We start from the raw sequence: 15426 nt of genomic DNA, 5'->3' as shown, positions 1-15426 counted from the left end.
ACATGTATGTTATGCTATGCTACATGTATGCTACGATATGCTAAATGCATGCTACGATATGCTACATGTATGTTATGCTATGCTACATGCATGTTATGCTGTGCTACATGTGTTCTATGCTATGCTGCATGTATTATACCCCTACAATATTAGGAGCCCGTACGCCTATGCGGGCGGGTCCAATAGACGAGACCAGGGGACCTCCCCATCTAAAAATGATAACTTATTAAAAAACAATTTGTTTATGATTTTCATTGCAGTGCCCTTTTCAGAGAGTGGGTCCATGTGCCTTTTAGTTCTTGGACCCCTCCCTAAATAGTCCAATCGGCAGAGAAGGTGATAATCATCCCTCACTGTCCTTGGCTTATTGGTTGAACTGATCAGGGTTTTCTTTTCGGAGAAGCTAACTCTGTTGTTTGGTTGCATTTGGTTTGCTCCTAGCTTGGCCAGCCTGTCTGCTTCCTCATTTCCTGGGATCCAACAGTGGGCTGGAATCCATTGTAGGGCCACTCGTCTTTCATTTGCAAGTTCTTGGATGCCTTCCATTGGATGAAGAAGTTTGTCCCCTTCTAATGCTTGCAGGACTGAACGAGCATATGACAGAAAGATGACTTGTTGACATTAACCTTTGTAGTCCTTAATCATGGTAGCGGCCTGCATTAGGGTTTGGGCCTCTCTGCATTATAGTTGGAACTGTAGGTGCCGGTTGGGATGTCTGCTTTGGAGATGTTTCTATAGGGAAACTTAACAAACATGCCTGCACCTCCATTGGTCACAGCATTTGTTGATGAGCCATCCGTGTATTCATGGATCCAAGCTTCTTCTGGGTACTGCTCATGGATCATGGCCATAGTCAACAAGCGTTTGACCATGTCACCTTGGGAGTCTCCTGAGGTTACTCGTGGGACAGATATGGTAGATCTGTAGATTAGCTTGTTCCAAATTCCATGGCTGTGGGAGATCTGCTAGACTAAATGGAAGAGCCTATTAGACGGCTGTCTTCGACTTTGATGGATGAAGCTGCTGCGTTTGAGACGGTTCTTTGTCAAACTCCATCCTCTGTTCATTGGATGGTTAGACAGGTACTTGAATTTCTCTATCTGGACCATGATCTTGGCTTTTCTCCTCTCACTGAATGGCTGTATTGCAGCAGTTTTTTTCCATGTCTAAAACAGGTGTAGACTTCATAGCTCCTGTTATGTTTCGCAAAGCTTTGAACCCTGTCTAGAGTTTGCTGGTTTGTTTTTGCTGTCGTTGACCAGGCTGTTAAATAGTTCTCTAGATGAGGTCTTATGGCTCCTTCATACACTCTCTTGAGGATCCTCTCATCTGCTCCCCAGCTGGTCCCTGCTAATTTCCGCATAATGGCTAGCCTCCGTCTAGATTTTGTTTCTGCTTTTTGGATGTGTGGTTTCCAAGTTTGTTTCCTGTCAAAGGTGACATCAAAATATATTGCTTCATCTCCACTCTTCAGTGGACTATTGCCAATTTTAATAATTCCCGCGTTTTGCTTCGGTGATAGACTAAAGAGTGTGATGGAAGACTTGTCTTTGTTAATACCCACACACCATTTTTGTGACCATTCTGTCAGCTTGTCTGCCGCTATCTGCATTCTGTAGGTGGCAGCAGTAGCATATTCTTCCTTGCACCACACCACCAAGTCATCAGCATAAAGAGCAGCTAGTATTCCTTTGGGGAGTTCTGGTATCAAATTCCATCCGGCATGAAAACTAGTATTTTGAAATATGCTCACATAACTATGTTAAAATGTGTTACGGTAGCATTAAACAAATAGGGGTGGGATGGAGCTGAATCATAAAGCGCTCGTCTGACGTGCAGTCGGTCTAGGATCGGTCCTTACCGGTGGGCCTAATGGGCTATTTCTCGTTCTGGGACAGCCAGTGCTCCAGAGCTGTGTAACAAAGGCTGTGGTATGTACTGTCCTGTCTGTGGAATACTGCATATAAAAGGCATTCATACAGTTTACTGTTGGTTATAATCTATACATGGGCTCTATTGGAATGACGGAATGTTCTATTTAACGACGCACTCAACACATTTCAATTACAGTTACATGGCGTCGGCCATATGGTTAAGAGCCACAGATAATGAGCGAGAAAACCCGCTGCCGTCATCGAGTTTGGGATGTCGATTGTAGTTGTTTACATAATGACATCATCAAATCAATACTAAACAATTATGCAGAGCCACACATATTTTTTACTTTTGCAATAAGTAGAGATGGTCTTTGTGATAGTATTACAGCAAAAAAAAACCCCAAACACCTTGTGTACGAATTTGTTTTAGTCATATAGTTAATACTTAATAGTTAATTTTGACACAGGCCTACCACACTGAGTACTACTTTTTCCCATTGGCAGTAAGGGATCACCAAGTTTTACTGAATACGTGGACTGTTTTTAGTGCTTGATATTTATTTCTCCCTGACATTAACTATGTCATTCATACAATGGATTGTAAATAATTAGGCAGTGTTCAGTATCCGGGTAGCAGTAGTTACCACATTATGTAAATAATGGATTTTCCGGGGCACTGCAGTTTTAAAATGATAAGAAAAAAAGTTCAAGAGGTCATTTTATGGGGTTTTTTCGGAATACACGTAAGAAGATGTACGATTCTAGTGACACCTACTCCCTACCCCCACCACCCGACAAAACCCCCAAAACAACCACGACACCAGTACATGCACCCAAATGAAATGGATAATGTGTTTAACGACACCCCAGCATGTTTTAGTTTATAGTTGTTCAGACCCGTAGCCAGCATTTCGAGTGGGAGGGTTCGACTATGTATTTGCCGGAGCCTTTTGGATATGAAGTCGAACTATGTATGGGGTTCCATGGGCATGCCTTCTTTTCAGACATTTTGCTTTATATTTGCTTTATAATAGTGTAAAAGTGTGTAAATATAAAATTGTGCCCCCACCCCCCTTTTTGGCACCTTCCTACGCCAGTGTTTGTAGACTGTATTTTGTCTTATTAATGTATTTAAATAAAAAATTTTTTTAAGATAATGAAATTCTAGCACACAACAGGAGCAATCTGATTAAAATTAGCTCTACTGGGTCTAGCCAGTAGATCTAACAGCATTGCGTGGACTCCCATGTCCAGGTGACATTTCATCTATAAATAACAGTTTAAATATCGCCTTTTATAGCGTTATTCGGGAGCATACAAATTCTAAATATATCGGGCGAGACTATTTATGCAATAGGCGAACTTGTTGGTCTATTTCAACATTGAAAAAACAGGGGGAAAAGTGTAGTAATAAACTTTGGATTGTATACTAGTATAAACAGATTATATGGCTATACCATCATTTTGTTTTCGTCTTGAAACAAATTTTATATAAAATTTTATATTGCAATTAGTTTCTGGCATACTTCATAATTCACCCGAATTATTTCGTATACGCTCGGCATTATCCCGAATGTTTTCAAATTCTTTTCAAATCACTGGCATGATTTTGCAAGTAAGGTTTTGATTGGTCGAATGAAAGGTCAACTGGATATGAGCTCCAACGGGCTGCTGTTAGATCCACATGTAATAGTGGAGCTAATTTTAATTAGATTGACAACAGGAGTTAAAGGTACTGACCCGGGGTATTGCCCCGATGTATATGTTAAATATTTTCGGCAATTGCTTATTATAACAGTAGTAACAGAAAACGTACGTGTACTTCAGAACTCTAATACGTTCCTTTAATAATCCACATATTTATGAAAAACGAAACACATTACGTTCATAAAAACTGTATCATCACCAATCAGCGCCAACACATGCAGCACCTGTTAAGAGTACAGGTGTAGTCCTCAAACGTGTTCAGCAAAAGGTATTGCATAAAGTATTGCATCCCATTTCATTTTTGTCACTGATGCGTCATATCATCAAAATGGCATCTACATGTTGGCCATAAAACATTTTGAAATACTTGGAAATTACCTTTAAGAAAGTACGCAACATTTTCTAATTGGCCTTAATCCTACGGGATATTTGCAAATTCAATAGCACCAAAAGCAACCCTCGCCCGCTACCGACCCTGGTCGGGCTGCTTGTACTCCATCGCACATGCTAGCGTGGGCGACCCCCTCTCCCAACCAATCCATACCTTTTTCTGTCCTGGACGGAAGAGCCGGCGAATGTCGACTCCTGCGCACATGACATGCGTGTGCTACAACAGCTTCTTCTGAATATGCACGTTAAAACCTATAACCTGACCTGACCTAACAGAAATACTTTCTGTTGTTAACCTTTTATTTCCAACTTTGGTTGATAAATCAATGGAAGGTGAACTGCTGTCATTGTCATGTGGTTATCGAATGCTACGAGGTCATCAATATAGCAGAAAGTACAATTAAAATAGTTTACTACATGTAGGTTCCTTTCCCCCCCCCCCCCTTTCTTTTTTGCCAGATTAGTTAGAAAAAAAAGAAAGAAATGTTTTATTTAACGACGCACTCAACACATTTTATTTACGGTTATATGGCGTCAGTCATATGGTTAAGGACCACACAGATTTTGAGAGGAAACCCGCTGTCGCCACTACATGGGCTACTCTTTCCGATTAGCAGCAAGGGATCTTTTATTTGTGTTTCCTTCCCGCAGGCAGGATAGCACAAATCATGGCCTTTGTTCAACCAGTTATGGATCACTGGTCGGTGCAAGTGGTTTACACCTACCCATTGAGCTTTGCGGAGCACTCACTCGGGGTTTGGAATCGGTATCTGGATTAAAAATCCCATGCCTCGACTGGGATCCGAACCCAGTACCTACCAGCCTGTAGACCGATGGCCTAACCACTACGCCACCGAGGCCGGTCAGATTAGTTAGAAATTCTCAATAATGTACACTGCAGCTTTGGTGAGGTCATATCATGTCATAGGGTTTTACGTGCACATTCAGAACAAACTGTTGTAGTGCACGCCTGTCGCGGGCACAAGAGTCGGCCTTGGCTGGCTCCTCCGTCCATGACAGGAAAGGTGGGGGGAGGGGAGAGGAGGGACCGCCTGCACTGGCAGGTGCAAGGGAGCACCAGCAGCCCGATCAAATCAGTAGCAGGCGGGTGGGGGTGGTGGTGGAGTAGTTAAATGCCAAAGAGAAAAGGGTGCGCAATTTTGATCAAGGGAATTTGGTGCAATTTTGAACGGTCGGTCGAAAGGTAAATGGCCGAGCTAATATAGGTTTTGATATTAGTGAATCGAGAGTAGCTCGTTAATTTTAGACCTCTACGATGCTGTGGTGTCTCCCTAGGTTGCCCATAGGGCCCTTATAAAGGGCCTGACCGCTTCTGGTCGAGGCATCACCAAGTACCAAGTTATTACCAGCAGCAAGTATTGGGGGTTTGGGTGGGGAAGGCCGATATTCTTTTGTTCAGCTTCCCCCGGGTGCATTGCAATTGTGTACTCAGAACCGGTATTCTTTTGTCCGGTTCCTTATTAGAGTACGTGCTGGGCCATTAAATGGGGGCGGGTGCATTGTTATCATTAGTCCATGCACCCTGTGTACTGATGCAGTGAGCGTGTAGTCTGTGTGTGAATCCTAGTTTTGTGTTAAGGTTGTACCTATTGTCTTAAGTCCCTATTCTAGTGAGTTCAACGGCCATTCATGACCACCCATCCCCCTCCGTCCTTGTATAGCATTGAATACAATGACGGAGGGGGAGTTAAACTAGCCTAGCTATCTAATTTGAAGGGTTAAACCCTTATAGTGTAGGTATTGGTTTAAAAAGCCTAGCGCTTGGCATACGTAACTTTGTTACCAATGCAATAAAACGAAAATAACGGTGTCAAGTAGCAATTGTATACATATACGCACCAATCTAGGTACTTAGTTTGAAGAATTTTGATTCCCACTCCCTAAATATAGGATTTTAGTAGGCTTACTTGGTTTGTCTTCAGGCTATCTGGATAGTTGGGTATCGGTTTTCCTGCATGTCTTTGCTTCTGGAACCCTAGTTGACTTACCTTAGTTAGCTAGGATGGAATGCATCAGTAATAAATAAAAAAATGAAAAAAAAAAAATGGTGTGGGTGCAAAGATAAGTTCATGCAGTTTATTTACAGTTAGGTGTAGTGGGGTTCTTGATCCGTGTTTGGCTGGATTGGACCAATGAGAGTGCTGCAAAAAATAGGCGATAATTGGTTGATTGCCTAACAATGTTGATTGGCTAATTGGGTTGCTGTGATTTCGATCCGCCGTTAATCCCCAGGTTGGAGTGCCTGGTCGAGTGCTTAAGGTCGCTCTTCCATCCAAGGGATGTACAGGCGGGTGGTTTTGAGTAATTGTTAATTTATATTGCTAAATTTATGCCAGCTAATTTAGTTGAGTATATGCTTTTGGTGAGGGAAGTGCTAAATGACTAAGACAAGCAAATATTGTTTTATGGGAGAGTTGCAAAAGTTACAGTCAATAATCTGTGCAATATTAAAAAAGATGAAAAAAAGTGGACCTCAGCTTTTGCGGGAGGGTTCGGACGAACCCCCCAACCCCCCAACCCCTCAAATACGGGCCTGTTATTGGATGTTGAGTATAATTACAACACTTGGTATTCAGAGTGAATAAACAAACTAGCTAGGTATCGTATGCTCGCTTTATGTCTTTGATTATTGAGGTTTAATTTGTTGCTGTTTGATTTGTTGTTGTTTGATTTGTTGCTTTTTGTTTGATTTGTTGATATTTGTTTGATTTGTTGCTGTAAATTTGTTGCTGTTTGTTTGATTTGTTGCTGTTTGATTTGTTGTTTGATTTGTTGCTGTTTGTTTGATTTGTTGATATTTGTTTGATTTGTTGTTGTTTGATTTGTTGCTATTTGTTTGATTTGTTGCTGTTTGTTTGATTTGTTGTTGTTTGATTTGTTGTTGTTTGTTTGATTTGTTGATGGTTGTTTGATTTGTTGCTGTTTGATTTGTTGTTGTTTGATTTGTTGTTGTTTGTTTTGTTGCTGTTTGTTTGATTTGTTGATATTTGTTTGATTTGTTGCTGTTTGATTTGTTGTTGTTTGATTTGTTGTTGTTTGTTTTGTTGCTGTTTGTTTGATTTGTTGTTATTTGTTTGATTTGTTGTCGTTTGTTTCGTTGTGGTTTGTTTGATTTGTTGTTGTTTGTTTTGTTGCTGTTTGTTTGATTTGTTGATATTTGTTTGATTTGTTGTTGTTTGATTTGTTGATATTTGTTTGTTTTGTTGCTGTTTGATTTGTTGCTGTTTGTTTGTTTTGTTGCTGTTTGTTTTGTTGTTGTTTGTTTTGTTGCTGTTTGTTTGATTTGTTGCTGTTTGTTTGATTTGTTGATATTTGTTTTGTTGCTGTTTGTTTGATTTGTTGCTGTTTGTTTGATTTGTTGCTGTTTGTTTGATTTGTTGATATTTGTTTGATTTGTTGATGGTTGTTTGATTTGTTGATGGTTGTTTGATTTGTTGCTGTTTGATTTGTTGCTGTTTGTTTGATTTGTTGATATTTGTTTGATTTGTTGCTGTTTGATTTGTTGATGGTTGTTTGATTTGTTGCTGTTTGTTTGATTTGTTGTTGTTGTTTGATTTGTTGTTGTTTGATTTGTTGCTGTTTGTTTTGTTGCTGTTTGTTTTGTTGCTGTTTGTTTGATTTGTTGCTGTTTGTTTGATTTGTTGCCGTTTGATTTGTTGCTGGTTGTTTGATTTGTTGCTGTTTGTTTGATTTGTTGATATTTGTTTGATTTGTTGATATTTGTTTGATTTGTTGCTGTTTGATTTGTTGATGGTTGTTTGATTTGTTGCTGTTTGTTTGATTTGTTGTTGTTGTTTGATTTGTTGTTGTTTGATTTGTTGCTGTTTGTTTTGTTGTTGTTTGTTTTGTTGCTGTTTGTTTGATTTGTTGCTGTTTGTTTGATTTGTTGATATTTGTTTGATTTGTTGCTGTTTGTTTGATTTGTTGCTGTTTGTTTGATTTGTTGCTGTTTGTTTGATTTGTTGCCGTTTGATTTGTTGATGGTTGTTTGATTTGTTGCTGTTTGTTTGATTTGTTGTTGTTTGTTTGATTTGTTGCTGTTTGTTTTGTTGCTGTTTGTTTGATTTGTTGCTGTTTGTTTGATTTGTTGATATTTGTTTGATTTGTTGCTGTTTGTTTGATTTGTAGCTGTTTGTTTGATTTGTTGCTGTTTGTTTGATTTGTTGCTGTTTGTTTGATTTGTTGCCGTTTGATTTGTTGATGGTTATTTGATTTGTTGCTGTTTGTTTGATTTGTTGATATTTGTTTCATTTGTTGCTGTTTGTTTGATTTGTTGTTGTTTGATTTGTTTCTGTTTGTTTTGTTGCTGTTTGTTTGATTTGTTTCTGTTTGTTTGATTTGTTGATATTTGTTTGATTTGTTGCTGTTTGTTTGATTTGTTGCTGTTTGATTTGTTGATGGTTGTTTAATTTGTTGCTGTTTGTTTGTAGTAGTAGTAGTAGTAGATGACCAAGTGGTAAAGCACTCGCTTGATGCGCGGTCGATCTGGGATCGATCCCCATCAGTGGACCCATTTAGCTCTTTCTCGTTCCAACAAGTACACCATGATTGGTATATCAAAGGCTATCCTGTCTGTAGGGTGGTGCATATGAGAGATCCCTCGCTACTAAAGGCAAAATATACCGGGTTTCCTCTCTTTGTTTGACATCCAATAGCCGATGATTAATAAATCAATGTACTCTAGTTGTGTCGTTAAACAAAACAAACTTTAACTTTTAACGTTAACTACTACTACTACAACTACTACCACTGCTACTACTACTATGACTACTACCACTACCACTGCTACTACAACTACTACCACTACTACAACTACTACCACTGCTGCTACTACTACTATGACTACTACCACTACCACTGCTACTACAACTACTACAACTACTACCACTGCTACTACTACTATGACTACTACCACTACCACTGCTACTACAACTACTACCACTACTACAACTACTACCACTGCTACTACTACTATGACTACTACCATTACTACGACTACTACCACTGCTACTACTACTATGACTACTACCACTACTACGACTACTACCACTGCTACCACTACTACGACTACTACCACTGCTACTACTACTACGACTACTACCACTACTACGATTACTACCACTGCTACTACTACTATGACTACTACCACTACCACTGCTACTACAACTACTACCACTACTATGACTACTACCACTGCTACTACTACTATGACTACTACCACTACCACTGCTACTACAACTACTACCACTACTATGACTAATACCACTGCTACTACTACTATGACTACTACCACTACCACTGCTACTACAACTACTACCACTACTATGACTAATACCACTGCTACTACTACTATGACTACTACCACTACCACTGCTACTACAACTACTACCACTACTATGACTAATACCACTGCTACTACTACTATGACTACTACCACTACCACTGCTACTACAACTACTACCACTACTATGACTACTACCACTACAACTACTACTAGAAGTTTGCTACACAGACTACTATTTGTAACAGATAATCAACCTCCACTGAGGGGATTCGAACCATGGACTGTCATGTCAGTATGGGAGTGTGGACAGCACTCCACCGACTGAGCTAACAGAAAAATCCCCACTAGCTACTGCCAGAAGAAACATTTTATACCAACACTACATATATATATATATATATATATATATATATATATATATATATATATATATATATATATATATATATATATTAAAATTAATTTACTTATTTAATATTTATTTATTTTATTTATTTATTTATTAAAGGGACATTCTCGAGTTTTCTGCATTGTAAGATGTTTCAGACTAATAAAATATTTCTACGATTAAACTTATATATTAAATATATTTTCTTGTTTAGAATACTAGTGTCTTTATATTCAATGTGTTTCTGGTCGTCTTGAAATAATTTCGTACGTATGAAAAAAAATCCTTTTTAGGAAATAAAATGAATTTTAACCTAGTAGAAATACTAGAACGATAAAAAACACACATTTAATATACAACCACTAATATTTTATGCAGAAAAATATATTTGATATGTAATTACAGTAGTCATAAAGTCTCTGTTAGTCGATAACATCTTAAAAATGCAGCAAACTCAGGAATGTCTCTTTAATATATTTATTATTATTTCTTTTTTGCCAGGAACTAGAAGCAGCCCCAGAACGGGCTCAATGGGGTCGGCAGATTGAATTTATTCTTACGTTGGTCGGCTATGCGGTGGGTCTGGGTAATATATGGCGGTTCCCCTACCTCTGCTATAAAAATGGGGGAGGTAAGTCGCTATTTTATGTGATTTGCATACTTCAAGTACAATGAAAGGCATGGACGAACGATTAAAGCTCTTTGATGGTAGACAATAGGTCTTCAAATTCTATGTCTTATTGTTACTTACTGTTACCAGTAATAGCTAGTTTTGTTTATTATTTCTGTCAACATTATTATTACGATGCAGGTATAGGCCTAATACCATTATAATATTATTATAATCATTATAATCATTAAGTACTGTTATTTTAGTTTCATTTCTATATTATTGCTATTATTTTTTAAAGTTAATTTATTAATATTACCACAAAAATAAATAAATAATAATACATTTTATATATAGTACAAAATGTTTTAAAAAATAATTAAAAAGCTAGCTTATAATAATACATCGAACAATGACAAAAGTATCCCTGACAGTAAAACACTATCTTATATTAAAGAAAAACCCTCAGCATTAGTAATACAACATTATATATATATACACCTAAAACAAATGTGACTGAAGGTTGCATGGTACCAAATATTTACGAAGTAAAATCAGCTGTGGCTGTGATTTGTTGAAGGCCTAATATGTGACATTGAATATTTGTGCAAATACTATTATCTATTGACATAAATACACCCCCAAAAATGGAACTGCAATTTTCAGCAAAAACGACGATTGCTAATAAAAACGTTAATTAAATCTCTTAAATGGTCTGTGACCCCCCACTTCCTGGGTGTGTTGATACGCTGCTGATATCAGTTTTATTAGTAAACGTTAACTTTATCGGCAATAGGAATTTATTTGGTCTATTAGAACCTGAACATCCAGTGGCTGTTAGCATATGTGAAATGGCTGATTAATTGAAATTAAAATTTGTTTTTCAGGAGCGTTTCTCATTCCGTACCTGATATGTCTACTGTTAATTGGTCTTCCGGTGTTTGCCCTGGAGGTGTCGTTTGGTCAGTTCGGTGGCAAAGGGCCGATCAGCATTTGGTATATCAACCCGGCATTAAAAGGTGAGTAAATCGGCATTGGGTATGAGAACTCTTTTTACGTGCCCATATCCAAGAGGCTCGAGCATGCTCATCATGGATTTAAACTGACACCGCCAGTGGCCGGGTTTTAACAGAATGCTGACATAATACACATAATAATAATAATAATAATAATAATAATAATAAATAATATAAAGTAAATACAAATAATTAAAGAAATATAAAATAAATAATATAATAATTTTAATTTAAAAATAAAATGAAACCTGATTAGCTGGATTGAAAGCAAATTGATGCTAACAGTGTTCTCGCTCGGTGAAAATTAAAGGAGGGTGGCCGCTCGGCACCACACCCTTCATAAAAAAAACCAATAAACGTCTTGTACGTATATGTGAGCGAGCATTTCATTTTCATTTCAACTTATTTTCGTGCTTATATCCAATTAAGGTTCAAGCATACTGTCCTGGGCACACACCTCAGCTATCTGTGATGTCTATCCAGGACAGTGGGTTAGTTGTTAGTGAGAAAGAAGAGAGTGTAATGGTCTTATACCTACCCATTGAGTCGTTAAATCTCGCTCTGAGTGGAAGCCGGTACAGGGCTGCGAACCCTGTACCTACCAGCCTTAAGTCCGATGGCTTAACCACGACACCACCGAAGCCGATGTGGGCAAACGACGATGCTGACGATGCAGCACAATGGCCTATACAAGCAGGCGTACGTCAGAGATGGCACCAACAACAGGACAATATGGGGAGGAAGGAAGAAAGGAAGGAAATGTTTTATTTAACGACGCACTCAACACATTTTATTTACAATCATATGGCGTCGGACATATGGTTAAGGACAACACAGATATTGAAAAGAAACCTGCTGTCGTCACTTCATGGGCTACTCTTTTCGATTGGCAGCAAGGGATCTTTTATATTCCCATAGACAAGTCAAAATGAAGGTCAAAAGGTCATCACACTTTAATTTACATCTACCCATTCAAGAGATATCATTCCCATCAAAATTGGACCAGTGGTTACTTATTTATGGAAGTTCAAATATAGGGTAACACCCAAACTGCCAGTCCGATTGAGCTCGTCTTTGAAAATTAAGGTTTTTCAGCCAAAACCACCCAGAAACAAAATTCCAGACAAACCTGAAGGGGTGAGATTAAAAGTTCCTCTTTTTTTCTTTTTTTTTGCAATTTGCTATGCACGTTTCACAGATTGCAACATAGTTGTTGCTAATCAATTTTCAACTGACTAGAAATATTGCCAATCAAGATTTTAAAAACAGTGTTCCCTGATTCTTAGGCCCCCACCCCACCCCAATGTATATGCCCTGATTCTTAGGCCCCCCCACCCCACCCCAATGTGTATGCCCTGATTCTTAGACCCCCTCCCCACCCCAATGTGTATGCCCTGATTCTTGGACCCCCTCCCCACCCCAATGTGTATGCCCTGATTCTTAGACCCCCTCCACACCCCAATGTGTATGCCCTGATTCTTAGGCCCCCCTCCCCACCCCAATGTGTATGCCCTGATTCTTAGGCCCCCCACCCCACCCCAATGTGTATGCCCTGATTCTTAGACCCCCTCCCCACCCCAATGTGTATGCCCTGATTCTTAGACCCCCTCCCCACCCCAATGTGTATGCCCTGATTCTTAGACCCCCTCCCCACCCCAATGTGTATGCCCTGATTCTTAGACCCCCTCCCCACCCCAATGTGTATGCCCTGATTCTTAGACCCCCTCCACACCCCAATGTGTATGCCCTGATTCTTAGGCCCCCCTCCCCACCCCAATGTGTATGCCCTGATTCTTAGGCCCCCCACCCCACCCCAATGTGTATGCCCTGATTCTTAGACCCCCTCCCCACCCCAATGTGTATGCCCTGATTCTTAGACCCCCTCCCCACCCCAATGTGTATGCCCTGATTCTTAGACCCCCCTCCCCACCCCAATGTGTATGCCCTGATTCTTAGGCCCCCCACCCCACCCCAATGTGTATGCCCTGATTCTTAGACCCCCTCCCCACCCCAATGTGTATGCCCTGATTCTTAGACCTCCTCCCCACCCCAATGTGTATGCCCTGATTCTTAGGCCCCCCACCCCACCCCAATGTGTATGCTCCAATACAAAATCTTTGCTATTTCAGTGTTGTGGAGTATGATTTTTCACGCAGTTGGCTTTTTTCAAAAACAAAAGTCTGGTCACTTAAGAACATAACAGTCGAGAACAACAAAATCGGCAAGTGCATGAGTTGCACACGACGATGTATAGAACCCCCAGTGAACGGCGGGCTTTTCAGTAAAGTTTTGTTGACTGTAGGTATTGGGTACGCTGGCGTCATGATATCCGGAATCATCTCCATCTACTACGACTGCATCATCGCCTGGGGCTTCTACTTCCTGTTCTCATCCATGACCGACGAGGTGCCCTGGAAAGACTCACAGTGTGACGACTGTGCGTGTCTGTTGTTTGGAAAAAATGACACAGACTATTTCATTGATAACAGAACTGGCATCAACTGCAGTGAGTATTTTAGGTTTTTTTCTGCTTTTCACCCATGTCTGTCTATCAGTGAATTGAATTTCCATTGAAATAATCCATTGAACTTCTCATCCACTCTTTGTCCATCCACTTATCTATACTTTATTTAATTAAATAATATATTTATTTCACTTCACTGCAAATATATCCATCTGTCCGTCCATCCATCTATCCATCTCTGTCCATCCTTCCTTCCATCCATTGATCCATCCATCCATCCATCCATCCATCCATCCATCCATCCATCCATCCATCCATCCATCCATCCATCTGTTTGTCCATCCATTCATCCTTTCATACCTCTATCCATTCATTCAATTAATTAATCAATCCATTTGTTCATCCATGTATTCATCCATCCATCCATGCATCCATCCATGCATCCGTCCATCCATCCGTCCATCCATCCGTCCGTCCATCCATCCCATCCCATCCCATCCCATCCCATCCCATCCCATCCCATCCCATCCCATCCATCCATCTGTTTGTCCATCCTTTATAATTGTGACCAAGTCTCGCTGTGTTCTGTTCCAGCGGGCTGGCAAGGGAAGTTGCAGTCAGCCAGTGAAGTCTTTTTCACGTGAGTCCGTGTTTCCTTTGTTGCTTCATATCTCAAGTGCACTTGTAAGTAGAAAACGTAATTTCCACAGTGTTTGACAGTGTTTGACGCCGAGTGGTATAATTATATTGGATGTGGTTGAAAGCTGACCCCCCCCCCCCCACTCTACCTCCATGAATTATGCACTCTTCTATCTGTTGTCCAGCTTTTTCTCCCAGCATATTGGTTTAAACAAACACACCCTCTAAACCAGGCCAGAGTACACCCATTTTACCCAATAAGCACTACTTTTGCATGGGCCAGAATTACCACAAACAAGTCTTCAATGTCAACAAGTTACACATGTTTACAAACTACATGATCTCCCCTGTCACTTCAGTCAAACAGTTGCCACTTCATAGCTGTCTGCCATGAAATAATCCCAGTCAAACAGCAGACTACTTGCACGGACAAATTTCTGGATTTTGGACAACCAAATGGAAAGATAACTGTAATCTGAGGCCAGTTAAACTTGATCTGTAATGGTGCATAATATATCAACAAACTAAATTCCATCTCATTTTCTTCAGGCATTGCAAAATTAAAGTCAGGAAAGCTAATTTTGATATCTTCTAAGTTCAAGGGCCATAACTGTAAAAATAGGTAAATTTCTGCGAAAGTCCAATGTGATCTGTAACAGAACAGAACATGATAAAGCTACACACACAAAATTTCAGCTAAATGTCTTGTTGCATTGCATAAAAAAAAGCCTGGAAAGCAAATTTTCATATCTCACAGACAGGATAGCACATACCATGTCCCTTGTTACACCAGTTGTGGAGCACTGGCTGGAATGAGAAATAGCCCAATGGGGCCACAGACAGGGATCGATCCCAGACTGGCCGCGCATCAAGTGAGCGCTTTACCACTGGGCTATGTCCCACCCCCGCCTACTGATTGATTAGAATGTGAATGAATGAATGAATGAATGAATGAATGAATGAATGAATGCATGCATGCATGCATGCATGAATGAATGAATGAATGAATGAATGCATGAATGAATGAATG

General features: G+C 39.7%; 1 protein-coding gene across 1 annotated transcript in view; it reads left to right on the top strand.

Moving 5' to 3' along the window:
• Positions 1 to 9555: 9555 nt before the first annotated feature.
• LOC121387243 (sodium- and chloride-dependent glycine transporter 1-like) overlaps positions 9556 to 15426 on the top strand; it is a 31953-nt gene continuing 26082 nt past the window's right edge. Inside the window, exons 1-4 of the mRNA XM_041518268.1 lie at positions 9556 to 9567; positions 10169 to 10298; positions 11165 to 11296; positions 13596 to 13812. Coding sequence (XP_041374202.1) covers positions 9556 to 9567; positions 10169 to 10298; positions 11165 to 11296; positions 13596 to 13812 — 491 coding nt within the window. The remainder of the gene's footprint in view (positions 9568 to 10168; positions 10299 to 11164; positions 11297 to 13595; positions 13813 to 15426) is intronic.

Source organism: Gigantopelta aegis, chromosome 13 (assembly GCF_016097555.1).
Source record: "Gigantopelta aegis isolate Gae_Host chromosome 13, Gae_host_genome, whole genome shotgun sequence".
Classification (NCBI taxonomy): Eukaryota; Metazoa; Mollusca; class Gastropoda; order Neomphalida; family Peltospiridae; genus Gigantopelta; species Gigantopelta aegis.
This window is presented reverse-complemented; position numbering and strand designations above follow the sequence as displayed.